General features: G+C 38.8%; 2 protein-coding genes across 2 annotated transcripts in view; one reads left to right on the top strand and one right to left on the bottom strand.

Moving 5' to 3' along the window:
- The window catches only part of APIP (APAF1 interacting protein), a 48,390-nt gene extending 25,984 nt beyond the window's left edge, over positions 1-22,406 (bottom strand). Inside the window, exon 1 of the mRNA XM_007497263.3 lies at positions 22,274-22,406. Coding sequence (XP_007497325.2) covers positions 22,274-22,330 — 57 coding nt within the window. The 5' untranslated portion in view covers positions 22,331-22,406. The remainder of the gene's footprint in view (positions 1-22,273) is intronic.
- Positions 22,407-22,516: 110 nt separating this feature from the next.
- The window catches only part of PDHX (pyruvate dehydrogenase complex component X), an 84,946-nt gene continuing 84,615 nt past the window's right edge, over positions 22,517-22,847 (top strand). The window contains exon 1 of the mRNA XM_001380776.4: positions 22,517-22,664. Coding sequence (XP_001380813.3) covers positions 22,517-22,664 — 148 coding nt within the window. The remainder of the gene's footprint in view (positions 22,665-22,847) is intronic.

Genomic DNA, 22,847 nt, shown 5'->3' with positions numbered 1-22,847 from the left:
TACTCACCAGAAGTGTATACACCCCACTTATCCTTAAGTGGGGGAGGTCTGTGACCCATGTGTATGAAAGTGAGTGATAAATCAGAACCCACTGACTGTCCCCTGGGCAGTTCTAAGAAAATTCATTGACTATAATTGCTCCATGTAACGTAGAGGAAGGCACAGGAAGTGATGCAAAGAAGCATCTTGAAAAGGAGTTACAACTTCTTGTGAGGGGGAGTTCTTCATTCTTCAGCGTTTGTTCGAGTTGGAGACTGGTGAAGAATTTGGTTACTGGACCTAGACTTTGGACTTGGTGAGACTGTTCTTAAATCTCTCGGTTTCCTGGATTTTCTGGAGGGACTAGCCTCAGGAGAGGCCTCCCCTCTTGGGAGAAGCCCTTGCTTTATTCATCACTGGGCCCTAGGCTCAAGGCTGAGGCCCCTCTGACACCGGACTAATTAGTCATGTCTGGGCTGAGCCAGGGACTGGAGCAAAATACTTAAGTGTGTTAGGTTTGATATCTTACCCTATCTTCTCTCTGATTTTCTCACTTTAATTCTTTCCCCTTTTGTAAATAAATTACCATAAAAAAATCATTTGGAATTGAGCAATAATTTTTGGCAACAATATTCTTTTTTTTTTATATTTTATTTGATCATTTCCCAGCATTATTCATTAAAGACATAGATCATTTTCTTTTCCTCCCCCCCACCCCCCATAGCCGACGCGAAAATCCCCTGGGCATTACATGTTTTCTTGATTTGAACCCATTGCTATGTTGATAATATTTGCATTAGAGTGTTCATTTAGAGTCTCTCCTCTGTCATGTCCCCTCAACCGCTGTATTCAGGCAGTTGCTTTTCCTCGGTGTTTCCACTCCCATAGTTTATCCTTTGCTTATGAATAGTGTTTTTTTCTCCTAGATCCCTGCAAATTGTTCAGGGACATTACACCGCCACTAATGGAGAAGTCCATTACGTTCGATTATACCACAGTGTATTAGTCTCTGTGTACAATGTTCTCCTAGTTCTGCTCCTCTCGCTCTGCATCACTTCCTGGAGGTTGTTCCAGTCTCCATGGAACTCCTCCACTTTATTATTCCTTTTAGTATTCCATCACCAACATATACCACAATTTGCTCAGCCATTCCCCAATTGATGGGGATCCCCTCGTTTTCCAGTTTTGGGCCACCACAAAGAGCGCAGCTATGAATATTTTTGTACAAGTCTTTTTGTCCATTATCTCTTTGGGGTACAGACCTAGCAGTGCTATGGCTAGATCAAAGGGTAGATATTCTCTTGTCTCCCTTTGGGCATAGTTCCAAATTGCCCTCCAGAATGGTTGGATCAGTTCACAACTCCACCAGCAATGAATTAATGTCCCTACTTTGCCACATCCCCTCCAGCATTCATTACTTTCCTTTGCTGTTATGTTAGCCAATCTGCTAGGTATGAGGTGATACCTCAGAGATGTTTTTATTTGCATCTCTCTGATTATAAGAGATTTAGAACACTTCTTCATGTGCTTATTAATAGTTTTGATTTCTTTATCTGAGAACTGCCTATCCATTTCCCTTGCCCATTATCAATTGGAGAATGGCTTGATTTTTTGTACAATTGATTTAGCTCTTTATAAATTTGAGTAATTAAACCTTTGTCAGAGGTTTCTATGAAGATTTTTTTCCCAATTTGTTGTTTCCCTTCTGATTTTAGTTACATTGGTTTTGTTTGTACAAAAGCTTTTTAGTTTGATGTAGTCAAAATTATTTATTTTACATTTTGTGATTCTTTCTATGTCTTGCTTGGTTTTAAAGCCTTTCCCCTCCCAAAGGTCTGACATGTATACTATTCTGTGTTTACCCAATTTACTTATGGTTTCCTTCTTTATGTTTAAGTCACTCACCCATTTTGAATTTATCTTGGTGTAGGGTGTGAGGTGTTGATCTTTTCCTAGTCTCTCCCACACTGTCTTCCAATTTTCCCAGCAGTTTTTATCGAATAGTGGATTTTTGTCCCAAAAGCTGGGATCTTTGGGTTTATCGTATACTGTCTTGCTGAGGTCGCTTTCCCCCAGTCTATTCCACTGATCTTCCTTTCTGTTTCTTAGCCAGTACCAAGTTGTTTTGATGACTGCTGCTTTGTAATATAGTTTAAGGTCAAGGGACTGCAAGGCCCCCATCATATGTGTTTTTTTTTTCATTATTTCCCTGGATATCCTTGATCTTTTGTTCTTCCAAATGAACTTTGTTATGGTTTTTTCTAAATCAGTGAAGAAGTATTTTGGTAGTTCAATGGGTATGGCACTAAATAGATAAATAAGTTTGGGTAGGATGGTCATTTTTATTATATTGGCTCATCCTATCCATGAGCAGTTAATGTTTTTCCAATTGCTCAAGTCTAGTTTTAGTTGTGTGGTGAGTGTTTTATAGTTGTGTTCATATAGTTCCTGTGTTTGTCTTGGGAGGTAGATTCCTAGGTATTTTATTTTGTCTAAGGTGATTTTGAATGGGATTTCTCTTTCTAGTTCTTGCTGCTGAGCTGTGTTGGAGATATATAGAAAAGCTGATGATTTATGTGGGTTTATTTTGTATCCTGCAACTTTGCTAAAGTTGTTGATTATTTCGATTAGCTTTTTGGTTGAATCTCTAGGATTCTTTAAGTAGACCATCATGTCATCTGCAAAGAGTGATAACTTGGTCTCCTCCTTGCCTATTTTGATGCCTTCAATTTCTTTTTCTTCTCTAATTGCTACTGCTAGTGTTTCTAGTACAATGCCAAATAGTAGAGGTGATAATGGGCATCCTTGTTTCACTCCTGATCTTATTGGGAATGTGTCTAGTTTATCCCCATTGCAGATGATATTAGCTGATGATTTTAGATATATACTGTTTATTATTTTTAGGAATGACCCTACTATTCCTATGCTTTCTAGTGTTTTTAATAGGAATGGGTGTTGTATTTTATCAAATGCTTTTTCTGCATCTATTGAGATAATCATGTGGTTCTTGCTGGTTTGCTTGTTGATGTGGTCAATTATGTGGATGGTTTTCCTAATGTTGAACCAGCCCTGCATCCCTGGTATAAATCCTACTTGATCATGGTGGATGACCCTTCTGATCACTTGCTGGAGTCTTTTTGCTAGTATCCTATTTAAGATTTTTGCATCTATATTCATTAGGGAGATTGGTCTATAGTTTTCTTTCTCTGTTTTTGACCTGCCTGGTTTTGGAATCGGTACCATGTTTGTGTCATAAAAGGAGTTTGGTAGAACTCCCTCTTTGCTTATGATGTCAAATAGTTTGTATAGTATTGGGATTAACTGTTCTCTGAATGTTTGATAGAATTCACTGGTGAATCCATCAGGCCCTGGGGATTTTTTCTTAGGAAGTTCTTTGATGGCTTGTTGGATTTCATTTTCTGATATGGGATTATTTAAGAATTCTATTTCCTCTTCTGTTAGTCTAGGCAGTTTGTATTTTTGTATATATTCATCCATATCTCCTAAATTGGTGTATTTATTGCCATATAATTGGGCAAAGTAATTTCTAATGATTGCCTTAATTTCCTCTTCATCAGAGGTGCTTTCCTCCTTTTCATCTTTAATGCTGTTAATTTGCTTTTCTTCCTTCCTTTTTTTAAATTAGATTGACCAGTACTTTGTCTATTTTGTTTGTTTTTTCAAAGTACCAGATTCTTGTCTTATTTATTGAATCAATAGTTCTATCAATCTCGATTTTATTAATTTCTCCCTAAATTTTTAGGATTTCTAGTTTGGTTTTCTGCTGGGGGGTTTTAATTTGATCGCTTTTGAGTTTTTTCATTTGCATTTCCAATTGATTGATCTCTGCTCTCCCTAGTTTGTTAATCTAAGCATTCAGGGATATGAATTTACCTCTGATTACCGCTTTGGCTGCATCCCAAAAGGTTTGAAAGGATGTCTCGCCATTGTCATTTTCCTCGATGAAATTATTGTTTCTATGATTTTTTCTTTAACTAAACAATTTTGGAGTATCATATTGTTTAATTTCCAATTGGTTTTAGATTTGATTTTCCATGTACCATTACTAATCATTATTTTTATTGCCTTGTGATCTGAGAAGGCTGCATTCATTATTTCTGCTTTTCTGCATTTGTGTGCTATGTTTCTGTGACCTAATGTATGGTCAATTTTTGTGAATGTGCCATGTGGTGCTGAGAAGAAGGTGTATTCCTTTTTATCCCTATTCATTTTTCTCCATATGTCTATTAATTCTAATTTTTCTAAGATTTCATTCACTTCTTTTACCTCTTTCTTATTTATTTTTTGATTTGATTTATCTAAATTTGATAATGGTTGGTGTAAGTCTCCCACTAATATGGTTTTACTGTCTATTTCTTCCTTCAATTCTCCTAATTTCTCCATTAGAAATTTGGGTGCTATATTATTTGGTATATACATGTTGATTAATGATATTTCCTCATTGTCTAAAGTCCCTTTTAACAAAATATAATTACCTTCCCTATCCCTTTTGATTAGGTCTATTTTTGCTTTGGCTTTATCAGATATCATGATTACCACTCCTGCCTTCTTTCTGTCAGTTGAGGCCCAGAAGGTCTTACTCCATCCTTTAATTTTGACCTTGTGGGTGTCAACCCGCCTCATGTGTGTTTCTTGAAGACAACATATGGTAGGGTTTTGGATTCTAATCCATTCTGCTATTCGTCTACGTTTTATGGGTGAGTTCATCCCATTCACGTTCAAAGTTATGATTGTCATTTGTGGACTCCCTGGCATTTTGATAGCCTTCCCTAATTCTAACCTTTTCTTCTTTGCTTCTACCTTTTAGTCCAGTGATTTACTTTGAATCAGTCCCCCTTGTCCCCTCCCTTGATCTTTCCCTTTTTAGTCCCTCCCTTTTTGTTCCCCCCCTCCCCCCTCTCTTTCCCTCCCTTTTTGTTTTCCCTCCCCCCCCCCTTGGTTTTCCCTTCTCCCTACCCTTGTTGGGTAAGATAGAATTCAAGATCCCAGTGGATCTGGATGTTTTTCCCTCTCAGAGTTGATTTCCCTGAGATTAAGGTTTAAGTAAAAAACCCTCTCTTCCTCTCCTTCTTATAGGAGTTTTCTTCCCCTCCCCTTCCCATGTGAATCTTTGTGTGAGAAAGATTATTCTATTTGGTCTTTCTTTACCCCCTATTTATACATTACATTTCCCCCACATGTTAGTATACATAGATTGATAAAAATGTAGTCCTTATAGAAGAGAGTTTGAGTAAAAGAAGAAGATAACATTTTTCCCCTTTCCTTAATATTTACCTTTTCAGGTATTTCTTGCTCTTTGTTTTTCGGTATCAAACTTTCCACAGAGCTCTGGTCTTTTCTTTGCAAAAAGTTGGAAGTCTTCTATTTTGTTGAATGCCCATACTTTCCCTTGGAAGTATATAGTCAGTTTTGCTGGGTAGCTGATTCTTGGTTGAAGACCCAGCTCTCTTGCCTTTCTGAAGATCATGTTCCATGCCTTATGATCATTCAGAGTAGAACTTGCAAGGTCTTGTGTGACCCTGATTGGCATTCCTTTATATCTAGATTGTCTTTTTCTGGCTTCCTGTAGGATTTTTTCTTTTGTTTGAGAGCTTTGGAATTTGGCAATTACATTCCTGGGAGTTGTCTTTTGGGGGTTTAGTGTAGAAGGTGTTCTGTGAGCTCTGTCAGTGGCTGTATTGCCCCCTTGTTCTAGAATCTCTGGGCAATTTTCTTTGATTATATCTTGTATCACGATGTCTAGTTTGGTGTTTATTTCTGGCTTTTCTGGAAGTCCAATTATTCTTAAATTATCTCTTCTCCCTCTATTTTCCAGATCTGTCACCTTGTCGGTGAGATATTTTATGTTCTCTTCTAATTTCTTGGTATTTTGGCTTTGCTTTATTAATTCTTGCTCTTTTACACGATCGTTGTCTTCCAGCTGCCTGATTCTGGCCTTTAAAGCTTGGTTTTCCTTTTCAGTTTGGTCACACCGGTTTTGTAGATACGTGAATTTCTTTTGCATTATTTCCCACTTTTCCTCTCAGAAGGCTTCCATCTTTTTGGTCATTTCTGATTCAAATTCTTCATGGGTTTGTGTAGAGTTTCCATTTCCTTTGGAAGGTTTCAGAGCATTTTCTTGTGTATCGTCTTCTATCTCCTCTGTATTTTGTATTCTGGCTCCATAGAATGTGTCCAAAGTCGCCCCTTTCTTCTTATTTTTCTTGGGATTTTGGGGCTTCTGTGCTTCTGTGGAGTTTGCCATCTCTGAATGGGGAGGATTAGCTTTTCTTATCTCTGTCTGGTGTTCAGAGGCTTTAGTCCTGGGCAGATTGTTGGTTCTATGAGCTTTCCCTGGGTTAAACTGAGTATGCCTTCAGGCAATGACTTTCACTGGAACTGGAATGGAAGGGTCGGACCAGGGGGCCACACTCTCCCCCATTCTGTTTCCCTGCTTCTAAGGTGACCCCTCCACTGGGTCGGGTTGCTTTCTGGAAGTTGCCCTCAGAATAGCTGGCTGTGAGGCTGTCTTGCCCGCCCTGAGGGTTGCTGTTGTTTCAGACGAGCCTGCTCTCTGAGGGGGGCGGGGCCACGGCTTCCCGGAGCCTTGGACTCTGCGCTCCTACCCCTTAGGTCCGAGTGATCTCGGGTTCTGGCTTTTGAGGGGGGCTGTACCTTTTGATCCAGGTCTAGGTCCAGGAGGAGGATTCCCAGGGTCTGTGCTGTTGATCGTTTTGAATTTCAGCGCCTTAGGAGCTTATAGTTTGAGATTGGTCGGGAAGGGTTTTCCGGAGATCTGAACTTTAGCTTTCTCTAAGCCGCCATCTTGACCGGAAATCTGGCAAAAATATTCTTAAGTAATTTAGTCAAACCTTTTTATTTTTTTACCCCTTACAATCTGGCCCTTATAGTTTCAAGACAGAAGAGTGGTAAGGCTAATAATGAGGGTTAAGTGATTTGCCCAGGGTCACACAGCTAGGAAGTGTATGAGACAGATTTGAACCTAGGACCTCCTGTCTCTAGGCCTAGTTCTCAATCTACTGAACTACTCAGCTAAAATAGAGCCTTGAATTAAGAGGGGCCTTGAAGCTCATCTTGCTTAATCTTTGCTTAACTTTATCTAAAACATTCATTTTATGAACTACTTAAAACTAAAAATAACAGTTACTTTAAAAAAATAATTAAAACATAAACCATGCTGTAATACTGCAGGCTAAATGTATTTGGTTTCCAGCCTATTTAAATTATAGTGAATTTCTACAGAAATGGTTTCCTCATCTTTTTTCAAATTACCAAAGACTAATTTATGTTTAATTAGATTGAAAATAATTCCATGTGCTTTGGAATTAATGATTCTAGATAACCATGAAACACAGGCTTTGAAAATCCAATGATGCTTTATACCCCTGAACAAACTGATGGTGAAAAACTTAAAACTTCATTAGCATCTCCAGTTCCTGCTAGTTAGGCAGTGGGAGGATAAATTCTAAGTAAAGCTTTCAACCAACATCAGGTATTCTTGCAATTGAGCACTATTACAGAACCCCAATTTCAAAATACAATGGGAAGAGATGAAACTCTAAAATGTTTGTGAATATATAGTAATCTACTTGCTGTAAAAACAATAACAACAGCTGACATTTATACAGAGCAAACAAAACACTTCTCTCAAAACAGGCATGAAGTAGTACTGCCAATAATTATGAATTTTTATGGAAAGGAACACAGAGGCTGAGAAATCAAGTGATTTGTACAGGTTCATCATGTCCCTCAATGTCAATGCCAGGTTTCTAAATCCAGTACTCTTTTCATAACATGCAGCTTTGCCACAACATCAAGACTTGTCCTGCATGGCAAGAATGTTTTTTTTTTTTCCACATCTTAGGCTATGAAAAATACTTGATGACAATTGCAAAACTTAAAATTCTACTAACTTCAAAATCAATTTTTTACACAATTGCTTCTGCCAATATTATTTTCTCCTTTCAGGGTAAAAACCAATGTGACGTCCTTAATAGTCACAATAACAAAGTTATAATCGAATGAGGATTTTCAGACAGATGATGGGGTATTGACTTCTCTGGTGGCATCATTTTTGCTTTTCCTTACAATCTTTTTGGCTTTCTTTCATGTGTGTCTAGTCTTCCCCCATTATACTATAAGCTCCTTGAGGACAGGGGCATTTTCTTTTTTGTATTTTGTACATCTAGCACTTCACCAATACTTGACCTATAACTGATGTCATTTGTTCTTCATGGTTTTTTAAACCCTTACCTTCTGCTTTAGAATCAATACTGTGTACTTGCTCAGTGTCACACAGTTGGGAAGCATCTGAGGCCAGATTTGAAACCAGGACCTCTCTTCTCTAGGCCTGGCTCTCTATCAAGCCACCTAGCTGTACCCTAATTCATTTTGGGGACTGCTGATATCACAGGGTGATGACTTGACTTGTGTGTGAACTGTTATGGTGAAAATCACCTTTAAAGATTGTTAAAATATTAATTTATGGTCGCCAGGGAATTCAGCTATGCAATTCCCTAAATGAAACACTCAAGTCAGAATGGAGTTTATGGTGGTTTAATCACAATGGGAGTAAGAAAAGGGAGAGGGAGAGAAGGAGAGAGGAGGAAAGGGAAAGAGGTTAACTCAACCTTCTTATAGAGTCAGAGGGAGTTTTAGGCCTGGAAGGCCAAGGTAGAGAAGGGAATCAGTCCTTGACTCAGGTGACCAATTTGAAAGAAGCTGTCTGCAGGGCTCCTCCCTGCTCAAGCTCCTCGTAGGAACTGCCGCCCAGCTCTCTCTACAGGAAGTAAGCGAATTCCAGAGGCTGCTTTCTACGTCACTTCCTCTGCCTCACAAGTGCCAATGGTGTCTCAAGCTTGGCTTAGGACAGCCCAGGTGGGCAGTTAGTCATCTCTGATTTGTCATTGACTAGCACATGCCCTTGCAATGTGGGTGTACACAATTCTGGGTGCTAGGCCAAGCAAGATGGAGATTTAAAAATTCACAGAACTTGATTTAAATGAGGCAGAGAGGATAATATGGGAGCCTTCCATGTCTGACCAAGCTCTAAGTGTTCCACAGAATCTGCATCAGCTACCTTTACAGCCATTGGAACAAACTGTTCTCATCTGACCCTTTGCTGGGGGAGGTCTTCACTTGCTTGGGGTAAACATTCCCCCTAATACACAGACAGGTTTGTGGCCCTTTGGCTATTCTCAGCATGGTTTAGCCCATCTACCATGATTTCTACTGGTGTGTGGCGGCTGCACATACTAAAGCTTCTTGCAGCCACAGGTGAGAGCTGAGTGTCAGGTGGACACCAAAGGTAGATGAAGAGCTTTAAAAAGGGATTGGGATGTATCATGTTCAAGGAGCACTAGCACCTCTAGTCTGGCACACAGTAGGTCCTTAATAAATGCTTAGTGAAAAATGAACTCCAGAGAGATAATATGGTTGGCATGGTGATTATCATTTTAGATTCCTGTTTATAACTTTTACAAAAATTGTACAGGAACCTGATAATTTATCTAGTTTACTTCCCTGATTTTTTGGTTGGAACATAATTCCTTCACACACACACACACACACACACACACACACACACACACACACACACACACACATACACAGAAAAGAAAATTTCTTAAAGAAGTACTTTATAAAAAATTTTTTTTAAAGAAGTGCTTTATAATGAAGTTTCACTTGTGGGTGACACTAGGTGGCAGGCATCTTGGCTTACATATCCCTAAGGCTATGCATGATCAGGACAAGGGAAAGAAAAGAATTCCCTCTCATCTCAAGATATAGTCCTTTTTGTTAACTGTAAAGGTCTGACAACTTCTTATAGTCATGGCTTTACATGGGTAAGATGAAATATTAATGCACCTGTCCTAAGGAATGTAGGACTGATATCACATTAATTCAGGATCACTAGAGAGTTAATATCATCTTATTATTACTTTTATTTTTATTGGTCTTTGATAAACTTTCTTACCTTTGATTTTGCCAGCTGAGATAAAAATTCAAATATTTTTCTCATTTTCACAAGATGATTGATAAGTTAAGATAATTTTTATTTTCATTATTGGTCTTAAATAATTTTATATCTAATTTTGCTATTTGATTTAGAATTCATTTTTATTTTTTATCTTTGCCATACTCATTACTATTTTATTTGCTATTTTGAATTGGCTTATAATTTTTATTTTTTAACATTATATACTCTTGTTTTAATATTTAAATGAAAAGGGGGATATGTAGCATACCAGGCATGTTAACATCTTAGAAGTATGGTTGATGTATTGATATTGTGTCATATATATTCATTTACCAGACACATGGTCAGATCACTTAATGTTCATTGTATAGAAGTTACAGTCCAAAGGACAAGAGAATTCCTGAGTGGCCACAGGGTCCTAGCTCACACCTGGTCAGACCACCTTCCTTTACAAGGCGCATGTCAGTTAATCTCCACCTCTTTGATCTCGTCATTGTCAATTCAACCAATGTTAAAACCTATGCCATGTTACATATTCATTGATCACCTCCCAATCCACATTCCTAAAACCTCCAATAAATATTGGGGAACAAGCGTGAATCTCTCTCTCTTACATCCCTGGATCTTCTGATTGCTCTGTCCTATCTTTTCTTCCCTGACCTCTCTTTCCTCGTGACGCTGTCGCCCCCATGCTTCCTATTAATCCTTTGATACTCTTGTCCATAGTAGGCATTAAGGAGTTCTTACTTCCCATCTGTTTTCTTATTCCTCATATATTTCCCATTAATTCTCTGGCACACTTGTCAATGGGAAATATTCACAGAGATTGCGACTCCCCACGTGTTTTAACTTGTTGTCTCTGAGTCTTCATTATTCATCTATTTCTTTCAGTCTCCCTTCTCCTTCTCAGGTTATCACCCACAGGTAAAATATATAGGAACAGCAGGCCGGTCTCTATAGAAATTAATGAATAAAAGTTCCTGAATTATTGTTAATTAAAAGTGTACTGGCTCCTTATATAATATTGTGAAGGGTGAATCAAACTCGCTTTGTCTATCAGTCAGCGACTTTTAAGTTAATCAATAAAAAACTTAAATACCCCTACTTAGTACCTTACCAGTCACTAAGTATGAGAGTTCACAAATCACTTGCTAGAGTGGGTGACAATGCCAGAAGCCACTGCCATCCCCACCCCCTACCCCAGGCAGTGCTAGGCAAATTGAAAGACTGTGATCAGTTCCCATAAAGTGGGGAAGTGATGTGGAAAAAGGAGTACTAAAAGTCCTGAACTTCCTGTCCAAGGGACTTCTCCTTGAGGCTTCTCCTTTGGAGTTCTTCTTTGGAGTCTCTGTTCCTTGGATCTTCTCCTTTGGAATTCTATGGAGGACGGCTCCTTGGGGCTTTTGGATTTGGACTTCGACTTGGAGCTTTGGGACTTTGACTTTAGGCTTTGGAGTTCCTTGGATTTGGGGACTTTCTTCTTTGGTTCACTGCTCCCCCTGGTGAGTTTAACTCATGAGGATTATTCTACATGGGGACCTTGCCAGGATCCTGTCCAGCTTGCTGGTGAGTGACTAGGATTCCCATGTGGAAATGTAAAAATGGAGATTTTGAACCCTAGACTTCAATCCCCAGAAGTCCTTGGTATTTTCCAGAATTCCCTATAATCTCACCTGAGTACCCACGTTGGTGAGATCACAATTTGTATTTAACTGGCAGTAATGCCTCACATGAGCTCTCTTCCATTGCAATGATGTAGCAAGTATAGTGGTAAGCTAACCATGGGCACATGGTTTTTATTTTGAATCTTCTTTATTCCTTGATTTTCTAATAATCCTTAATAAACCTCATAAAATATAACATTTTTATTAGATATATAATTTAATTTGTACAGTTAATGACAACCATTGGTCGATGAGAACTTCTCAATTTAAAAAAAAATAGCCTAGATAATTTTTTTTTAAGTCACGTTTCTCCTGTCAAGGCTTTTTGGCCCTCCTCACAAGCTTCTATTGATTCAGCTTGCAAGCTGCTTCTGCCTGTTCCTGCCTCCAGCCATCTGCACTTGCCTTCAGCCATCCACTTGACCTTCTTGCCCTTCTTGCCCCATATGCTCTCCACGGCCCAGCCCCAGCAACTCTACTAATTTTCTCCAAGCCAGATTGCCTCAGGCCCAGTCCCAGGACCCAGGCTGCTGGTAGTTGTCCCTGTATCTTTGGAATCACAAACCAACTGGTAAAAACTGGGGTGTTCTTTCCTTAGGCTACAATTAGCCTCCACATGGCTAGGGACCTCAGGGGGGGAAGAGACTTTTCCAAACACAAAGTTGATTACATGTATGGTGTATTTTATGAGAGCAGTGAATTTCCTATTTCAAAGGATATTTTTTGAGTGCACTGACCCTTTTACTTATCTTACCTGAGATTCAGGGGAGAAATTCATCTCTCTGCAACTCTTTGCCATTTGGGTCTGCCCAATTTGGGATTCCTAAAACCCATGTTGTTCCTTGATATGGGGAATTCCATAGTACTGACAAAAGGAATTTCAACAGATAAAAAACAAAACAAAACAAAGCAAAACAAAAACGAACTTTAAAAAGACTGGAGGTTATATTTTTAAGATTTTTCAGACTTCAATGTTTTATAAAAATCTCTGGATTTTATTGCATTTTGCTGATTGTTTTGTTTAAGATTTAATTTTGTTGGTTTTAAGTTCATATATTAATGTATTCGATACTATTCTGTTACACTGAATCATTTTAATATACTGGGTTTTAACTACTGTTATATTCTGTTGCTTTTCCCTATAACTATACTGAACAAATATTGAATAAGCCCATATATAAAAACAGCTTTTTCTATTTTGACTTTGTAAATTGTCACATAGAGGATGGATGGATTTCATCAAAACTGGTTACAATTGTATAACAACCTTTGGAAAATTTAATGAGCTAAATGCCTCAAATTGATTTTAAGGGATTTTTAGACATAATTTTTAGATTTTTTTTTCAACAACTCTGTGATCATTTTGTCTGCCTCTAACAGGAGGTAAGGTTCATTTTAGTAGCTGAAGTGAAATATAATTATAATCCCCACCTCCCACATTTATAAAAATGTGAATGGTTGGGACATCACAGTCTCATAACAATGGAGCTGGGAAGTTAATCCCAGGGCATGGTAGCCCTGGATGGCTCCCAAAAGAGACTCTCTCTCATTTATAACTCTTCAGCTCACTTTATCCTTTCACCAGAATGATCTCTAGATTTTTTGATGATGTTCTAGACCCAAATAAGCTTTACTTTGTTTAAAAATATATTTGCCAAGGTTGAAACATTGCTACACCTGAAAAACTTGTGACAAGTATCCATCAGTTCATAGGTTTTTTATGTCATACAGCAACTTATATGAAATATGATAGTGGTTTTGTTTGCTATTGTAATTAACTGGGCTATGGTAAATTTTGGGGATTTGGGTACTTTTTGAATGTGCATTACCTGTTGTTACTACTGTTCTTTAAAAAAAAACCTGTTACTTTGTGAAAATCATTTTGCACTCACACATGGCTGACAGTGTGTCAATGATTATAAGCTATATTTTGAATTTTTAAAACTTTTATAATTATATTTTTATTGCATATGCAATATACTATTTCAGTTTTTTATTTTCTCTCCTTTTTATATTTGAAGCACATGTCATCGGTATTAACATTTTCTTTAACTTTTTTTGATTTTGCAGTAATATAAGTTTAAAATATATTTGCTATAATATTAATGCCTACCCAAAAAGCTTTAGACTATAAAAAATGATGCTATTGTTTAAAAAAAAATTATGGGACTTTGCTTAATGATTGTCTGATTCCAGGACAAAAGAATACAAAAAGAGCCATTGCACAGTGCCAAAGAAGCACAAAGCTAAACAGCATAGTGCCAATAGAGCATAAGGTCAAAGAGACCAACCAATCCCGATGGGGTTGATGAAAATTTTGAGCCAAGACAAGAGGACTTGAACTTGTTTGGGGTTCGAGGTTGGGGCTGTCTAACATGTGCTAAAGGCAGGTCTTCCTTGTTCCACATTCTACCAAGTATCTCAAATTTGGCTCCTACCTGGCTCTTATAATCTAGTCCCTTTTCTGTCTTTCATAATGTGGCAACTTTCTGTAGTCCTGGCTACTGACTGGGTAAATGCATAATTGCTTAAATCACTTTAATTGGACCCTGATTCAAGGACTTATTCAAGGATTCATTTTTCCTTTTCTTAGAATTTTTACACATAAGACTTTGATAGTCTATATTTTATCCAGAAGTTATCTTTTTTTTTACTTGGATTTTTTGATGTTTTTTATTTCTCTTGTCAATTGATTCATATACCTCATAACTCAGCCATGCATTCCTAAGTGATCCCTGTGTTTTTCAATCACCCTCTTCAGGAAGGAATGTATAATTATTACTATTTTAAATTGCAAAGTTTAAATTCCTTTTGAGAGTAATTTTAGGTTAAGAAACATGCTACCTCTCCAAATCCAAAAAGTGAAGTTTGGAGAAGACACCATTAAGATGCCTCCACAGACCACAAGTTCACCAGAAGATCCAGAGTGAACTTTGGTAGTGATTTGAACTGTGTGGGGTTTGAATGCATTTGTTTTGTATGTATACTCTTATGCCGAAGGGGACTGCCCCCTAACTGGCTTTTTGTCAATGTGCCTAGCAATTATTGGTTTTGTTCTCTTTTCCTCTTATCCTCAAATTACTGTAATTTTATAGCTGGTATGTTTACAAGACCCATCTGAGAGACTAGTCTTCCTCGGGCCTCATGGGGGTATATAAAAATGGAGATTTTGAACCCTAGACTTCAATCCCCAGAAGTCCTTGGTATTTTCCAGAATTCCCTATAATCTCACCTGAGTACCCACGTTGGTGAGATCACAATTTGTATTTAACTGGCAGTAATGCCTCACATGAGCTCTCTTCCATTGCAATGATGTAGCAAGTATAGCGGTAAGCTAAGCACAGGGATTTTGAATGGGCTAATCAGCCATGGGCACGTGGTTTTTATTTTGAGTCTTCTTTATTCCTTGATTTTCTAATAATCCTTAATAAACTCATAAAATATAACATTTTTATTATTAGATATATAATTTAATTTTTACAGAGAGCAAGCTTCATTTTACCATATCAATCTTTAGGGTAGGCTAGGCAGTCTCCTTACCTCCTTCCCTTCCATATTTTCCTCTTTTTACTAATATTCCAATTAAACAAAATTGTTAAAAGTTGCTAATAGTTTTCCTGATTTAAGGGATACTAATCAGTGACCACTTTTTTATAACTCTCTTATTTAGTGAAAATCCCAATTTAACCATTATAATATCTAGTTGATATTATCTATATTCCATTTAATTTGTAGTGCTTTTAGAAATAAAATATTCTAATTACATAGTAAATGTGCATCAAATTGGCAGAATTCTGCAATTTCAAAATCTGTGAAAACTATCAATTTGCATAGCAAGTTAAAACACTGTGGAAAATGGCTGTTCTTTTCATTTTTAAAAGTCTTTTCAATTATAGCAATTAGATATCAGACAATACAGAAATAACTAGAAATGCAGCTGTGTTGCTGAATTTTGACTTAGATCATTTACACCATGAAATTACATTTTCCAAGGAAAACAGTCACTGAACAGAAGAAGCCAATACAAAGATGGCTGGTGAAAATGTAGTCATTTCAATTGTTGAAATTAATAGGTATACAAAAAAATGATGAAAAGACGAATTAATGGATGTCAGAAGATCTTAGTTTTATTCTTTCCTGGTTCTAACACTATGGGAATGTTATAAAGAAAGGGTTCTTAGGGATATAAGGAAAGGGTTCTGGAAACATTTCTTTCTTTTTTTTTCCCCTCAAATATTCTGATGACCACAGGCCAATATACTTTCCTTCATAATCCTATGGATTTTATGCAGGTCTATATAGGTTTCATTGACTGCCCCAAAATGTTCTTAATGTGACCGAGAAAATATGGTTTCAAGACTGTGAATTGCCAAAACTGTAAAGATACTTTTAGTGTCTTGAATTAAATAAAAATTAAGTGGTCGCCATGGTAAAAATTCCCAAAAATGAAATACCCAAGTCAGCTGGGTTTTATGGAGATTTTAATTAATATGAATGAAGGAATTAAGGGAAGGGAGAGAGACAGAGTAAGAGGAAATAGTAGGAAAAGGCCTAGGGCCTAGGCCAAATGGCCTAGGCCTTTCTCTTTAAAAGAGAAAACTAAATCAGTCTTTTATCCACTCACCACAAGATTTTGTCCCAAGCAAAACTCTAGTGTTCAGAGAGACCCTCCAATTTAGCTTACAAACTCAACTACATTCAGAGGCCCAACTACTCCAACTAGTCCGAGATCCAACTAACTCCAAGTTGAGAGAGCCAGCTCCTTTTAAAGAGAAATTTCTCTTATGTCACCTCCCCTAAATTTTCACATCTACCAATCACAGTAGACGTTTTCCACAGGACTGACCATTCTTAATTCACATCTTCTTTTGTTAATCACCTTCCCTGAGTAGACTAAAACTTCACACCTCTTGCTAAGCTTTCCCTTTGTAAGTTGCTTGACCTTTTAGTGATTAATTTAACCTTTATAGGTACTTAGCACCCTTTTGTATTAGATCTAAAAATAGACCCAACTTAAGGTTTTGGCCTTACTATAAGTATAAATTAGGGACTTTTTCATTGTTCAGTAAGGAGTTTTACAACTTTATCTTTCCCAAAAGTATGCCTAAGTATGGGAAGAGTAATGTTAAAATTCCCAATACATTCCTGATCAAGTACCTCCATTGTTTAAATGGGGAATAGCCTTAACCAAATGTTCTAAGGTAGAATCTGAGAAGTTTTAAGAGTCACATTAACACAAAAAAAAATACCAAGTATGCTTATTACAAGGTAATTTACTTAGTTTGGACTAGATAGATTCTGGTTCACCACTGGCAGTTTCTTCTGATGTTAAAATTCTGCAAAGTTATTTGATCTTATAAAGAGGTAGGTTGTGATAGAAGGGAAAGAGAACAGAATTTGAAGTCAGGGAGTCCAGTGCAAGCTTTAACTTGGCTAAATTACCTCAACCCCATGGCTCCTGATAACCTTATTATCTAAAAATGAAGGTCCTAGAAGGTCCTTCACCATTCTAAATCAATGAATCATATATCCTATTGACCTTTAATTATATGGAAAACAGACCTAATACTGGTTCTCTCTTCTTTTTTATTATTCCTTTGCTCATCAAATGAGTAATATGAGAAAATCTTTGAAAACTATAAAGCACTGTACAAAACGTAAGATATCATTTATTCCCAATCAACTGTTATGAATATTTTTATCTTTCAGGACCCATAGTCTTGAAATCTTATGAGAATTTTTATTTGTTAAAGTTCTTCCTTCTTCCTTGATTCTCATTTCCAAATACCAAATTCTCTTAATTCTAGCCTTAAGAACTCTCCCCAACTCAGCTTTAACTTGCCTTTCTAGCATTCTGTTCCCCAACTTCCCTGCATGAACTCTGGTTCAGCCATACTGGCTGTAAATATCAACATATTCCTGGTATATTATTTGTGTTTTCTCCCTCTTTAGCTTTGCTAAAGTGAAGCCCTATTAAGAATACACTTGTCAAAATCAAAATCCAGCTTCTTCTTTAAAGTCCCACTCACAGTGTAACTCCTACCATAACCCTTCACCAATGATATCAGCTAGAAACAAATGTAGCATTTATCATCCCTATAGCTCTCATTTGGCATTTATTATACATTTACTTTACTATTGTGGTAATCATCAATTCTCATTTATTTAAAATCTTCTATAATAGATACTAGTGATGTAAGAGTAAGACGTGGTTTCTCCACCATAGTTTATATATTTCCCTCAAAAATTACATAAGCTTCTGGACAGAAGGCATTATTTCTTTTACTACCTAGTACCTCAGTCTATATATCAGTTCAATAGCCATTTATTAAGTTCCTTCCATAGGCATGGGATATATGTAGCATTTAGTAGGCCCACCAAAGCAGGCCGCTGGAATATTCCTCTTAGGCTAGTATGCTTAACTCGGAATACATGAAATACATGAGTTCATTGGGACTTCTGCTTCAAGTAAATGTCATCATATTTGATAAGGCTGAATGCCATGCCACTGGGATCAAGAATATACTGAGAGATCAGCTAGCTCTGGGATTATGACATTACAGGAGCTCCCTTAAGCCTTGATCCCTTGTGGTATTCTTATAGAGAGGTACAATTGAAAGAAGACAATGTCATCAATGGAATAGAATATGATGAGACTGTCTTCAATAGTCTAACTATTTAAGATATCAGTACTAAAGACAGGCCTATCTTTAATACCATTACCTGCCTTTCCAGGTTTCTCTGGCCTGTACTCTTTGACAATGACACTGGTCTCCCAGCTCTTCCATCCCTTGCCTCTGAGCATTCTTTTTGGCTGTCTCCAAACAAGGAACATTATCCCTCATCTCCCTTGATCACCTTCCCTGGCTTCCTTTAATCTCATCTACAATAAGAAGCCTTTCCTAACTCTTCTTCATTGGAACTCCCCACTTCCCATCTGTTGTTCTACTCAGTTAGTGCTCCATGAGACATAATGTCCTTTGTACAGAGTCCTGAAATCTCATCATCAGGCCTTTTACTCAATATCTTTCTGACTCCCTCAGTCTCCTCTCTCTTCCAATTGGAGAGCAATTGCCCCCACTAATGAGAAAGAACAAAAGAAAACAAAGAAGTCAGAGGAATCCAGAGGGGTTAAGAGATGTCTAGCTGATGTTCCCTAAAGCAGCTGCAGTCAGCTGAAGGCCTGGGTGCTGACCTTGGGCTCTAAAAACCAGAAACAATACTTCAACTGACAAAGAAGCTATGGAGATTTTTTTGAAATTACAGAGAGACTTCAGACTGTGGGGCAGGCCAGTCACTTGAGGCAGCTCCTTCCCACATCATAACTCTCTGGGAGTGGTGGTAGGGAGTAGCAAGTAAGAAGGTCAGGTAGGACTGTAATGGGGAGAAGCCAACATGGGCTCCTGCCCTCAAGGAGTGACCATGTAGGTTCTTCTCTCAGGGTCCCTTTTAAACAGGGGAATTGGTATTGACACCCCGCTTGTATTCTACTGTCACTTCTAATCAGAAACTTCCCTTTGATGTTAAAATGCTAAAGAAATCATCCACAATTGGGGTCTCTCAACCCTTCTCAAATCCATGCAGTCTGGCTTCTGCCTCATTTCTCAACTGAAATTGCTCTCACCAATTTCTCAATTGCCAAATTCAATGGATTTTTAAAAATTCTCATTTTTCTTGGCTACTTTGCAGCTCTAATCTTGGCTCCTAGTTTCCTGTGATACTGCTCCTACCTCTAAAAACTACTGCTCTTCAGTTTCTCTTGTTGGATCTACAGCACAGGGGCACTCTGTGGGGGTCCTAGGCCCTTTTACCTTGTCTCTGAGATCATAAACTCTAGACAAATAATTCTAATACTCACCCCAGCCTTTCCAATGCCTACAGCTAACTCAAATCCAACATGTCCAAAAAAGAATCCATCAACTTTCCCCCTCAATCTCTTCCCCATTCCACAATGTTCCTAGTACTGTCCAGATCACCACAATCCTTCCAGTCTTCCAATGTTATAACCTTGGTGTCTTCCTCCACTCTTCTCTCATGTTCACCTCACAGCTGTACTCATTTGCCATATTTTTTTCCTCTATATAAAAAGTATGATCATGTAATTCCTCACTCAAGAAACTCCATTAGCTTCCCTGCTGCCTCCAGAATCTATCCTTCACTTGTCATTTAAAGTTTTTCAAAACCTGATCCCTTCTCAACTTTTAAACCCTTTCTTTTGTCTTACTCCCCAAGAAAATCACTTGCACATCCAAAAAGAATTTATTAATCATTTATTTTTCCATCTCTTCTTGTGCTTCACCTCTCCTGTATTTCATTCTTATTCCAACTTCTAACTGGGGTATAACTACTGTGGTAGCTTCACTTTTTTCCCTTCAAAGTCTGAACCCTACTCCCCCCCCCCCCACACACACACTTTACACTTTATTTATTTAGAGTATTTTTCCCATGGTTACATGATTCTTGTTCTCTCCCTCCCCTCTTCCCTTCCCCCTTCTGGAGCTGACAAGTAATTCCACTGGGTTATATATATATTATAACTCAAAACCTATTTCCATACCATTTATATTTATAAAAGAGTAATCTTTTAAAACCACCCCCCCTCCCTACACTCATATATCCATTAAAAAAGTGATAAATCATGTTTTTCTTCTGCATTTCTACTCCCATAGCTTTCTCTAGATGTGGATAGCATTCTTTCTCATAAGTCCCTCAGAATTGTAGCAAAGTTTATCACATTTGATCATCCCACAAAGATTCAGTTTACTGTGTATAATGTACTCCTGGTTCTGCTCACTCCGAATCAGTTCATGGAGGTCTTTCCATGAATCCTATTCAATCAATTCAACTTAATACTGCTATATGCCACCTTGCCCCCAGTCCACTACCATTCAGACCTTTCCAGTTAGTTTCCCTTGATTACTTAAATCATTGTCAGGTTTGTCCCTATACATGTGCTGCTGAAGCCACTAGGAAAACATACACATTGCTCTTTTTCATGCATTCTTTGGTCTAGATAAACTAGCTTACTAGCTGATCCTTGGCAATCCATCGGATGGGCTTTGGCACATACCTGAAACATACCCTTTTCCTCATTCTCATTGTAATTTTGGGAGACTCTTGCTCCTTCAATGGAGAAATAAGGATTGAAGGCAGTGAGGAAATTACACCATCTTTTATATTGTTTCATTCAGTCAAAATTCACTTGAAACATATGTTGAAGTTGTTATATGTAATTGGGAAAATAAAATGTTTGCATTTTTTAAAAAAAGAATTCATTTAAAGTGTCAGCCTGTATTGCCAGTTGCTAGTGCTCCTCCCCATTACATCACTACATTCATGTTGATGCTATTAAACAGAATACAAGTTTCCTGACAGCACGAACTATTTCATTTTTTGTCTTATATTGCTTGGCATACAGGTCAGATCCTAGTAATAATAAATGCGGTTTAACTGGCTAAGTGAATAAAGGGCAAGGCCTGGAGTCCGGAAAACAGTTCAAATCAGGCCTCAGGTGTTTACTAGCTCTGTGACCTGAGGCACTTAACCTTTGTTTACTTTAATCCACTGGGGAAGGGAATGACAGACCACTCCAGTATTTTAGTCAAGAAACTCTTAGGACAGTATAGGCCATGGGATCATAAAGAGTCAGAGAAATCTGAACAATAAGGCTGAATGACTTATCCCCAATTAGAGTGCAAGTTGCTAAGGGCAGAGACTAAATTGTTCTCTTTCTCTTTCTTATATGCAGCACAGGCAGTGTTCATTTTATGGGATTTAAGTTAATTTAGTAAAACAAATGTTAGGTGCCTCCTGTGTGCCAAGCACTGGAGAAACCAAGACCAAAATAATAATAATAATAATGATAATAAGTCCTCAAACAGTTTCTACCTTCAGGGACCTATATTTTAATAAAGAGGACTCCTGGCCGTCCCCATGCAAAGAATTGGAAAGGAGAGGCTTTGGAAGTCATTAGGCCAACTCTCACATTTTCATATGAGGAAAATGAGACCCAGAAGTCCTTGGTCCAAATTTACACAGGCACTAAGTGATGTTAAGAAAGTAATAAATGCTTCTGGTTCACTGCAGGTTCAGCTGGTCAACAAGTACTTATTAAGCACTTAAACCCCCATGCACCTTGAGAGCTGAAGGCAGCAACAAAAGCCATCAAATCCAGCTCTATCATTTTGCAGAGGTCCAGAAGGGGTGCGGGAGCCCACGGCCCCCCATGAGGTAGGTAAGGAGCAGGACTGGGGTAGAGCCAAGGTCCTTCAAATCCTTCTCTGGCCACCGTCCCGGGCTGCTTGTAATCCTCAAGCCCCCAGTTTTACTTCTGACTTCCCTCGGCCAGAACACACATAGACCGCAGTCTCCGGACTCCCTCCGGGATTTTTCCCCAGGTCTAGGAGATGGGAGAAGGTTGAAGTTCACCCAGCTGATCGGGAGAGGTTGGGGGCCGCGGGCAAAACAGCAGCTGGCAGGGGCAGACGATAGGCTGAGAGAATAGCACGCGCAGAGCAGCTCCCTCCACACCGCCCTTCCCCCACGCCAGTCACGTCTCGGAATCGTTTCTCTCCTCTTCCCGGGGCCCGTTATTAAAATAATGACCAAGGTAAACCGCTTGCCCTCCTACCTGTATAAGGCCGCTGTGAGAACAGCAGCGGTCCTCCGGAGCTCGGCAAGAAGCCATGGGTATGCTGAGAAGCACCGCAGGGTCTCCTTCAGAAACTTTCACTTGACAGCTTAGCTTTTTCACTCAGGCAGAACGGCGGTCAGCCCTGGAGGGCGGGGCTCTGCAAGGCACGAGCCAATCCCTGTGTGCGCAAGGCGGGCGGCTCTAAAGACCTAGAGGACGCCCGGCTGTCCCCATGCAAAGATGGCGGCCTCCTTGCGGCTGGGCTGTAGCCGCCCAGTCCTGCGGTATCTTCTGGGCTCCTCCGTTGGCCGGCGGCCGGAGGCGGTCGTGACCTCGCTCAACCACAGCGTGGGCTTCCGGGGGTTTCACGGCACGGCGTGGCTATGGGGTGAGTGCTCAGGAGAGATGTGGTATGTCTTCCTGGGTTCTGGGCTTGGCCCGAGGGAGGCAGCTCGGGATCTGCAGGGCCAGGTTGAGGCCAGGCCTCAGTCGGGCCTCCCCTTCCCGTTTTGGGGGCAACGCTGACCCGAGGGCTTTGTCCGAGCGGCCTGGAATTGGAAGTGCCGGTAGA

Source organism: Monodelphis domestica, chromosome 6 (assembly GCF_027887165.1).
Source record: "Monodelphis domestica isolate mMonDom1 chromosome 6, mMonDom1.pri, whole genome shotgun sequence".
Taxonomy (NCBI): domain Eukaryota; kingdom Metazoa; phylum Chordata; class Mammalia; order Didelphimorphia; family Didelphidae; genus Monodelphis; species Monodelphis domestica.
Note: the sequence above shows the minus strand (reverse complement) of the source record. Positions and strands in the feature narration are given on the sequence as shown.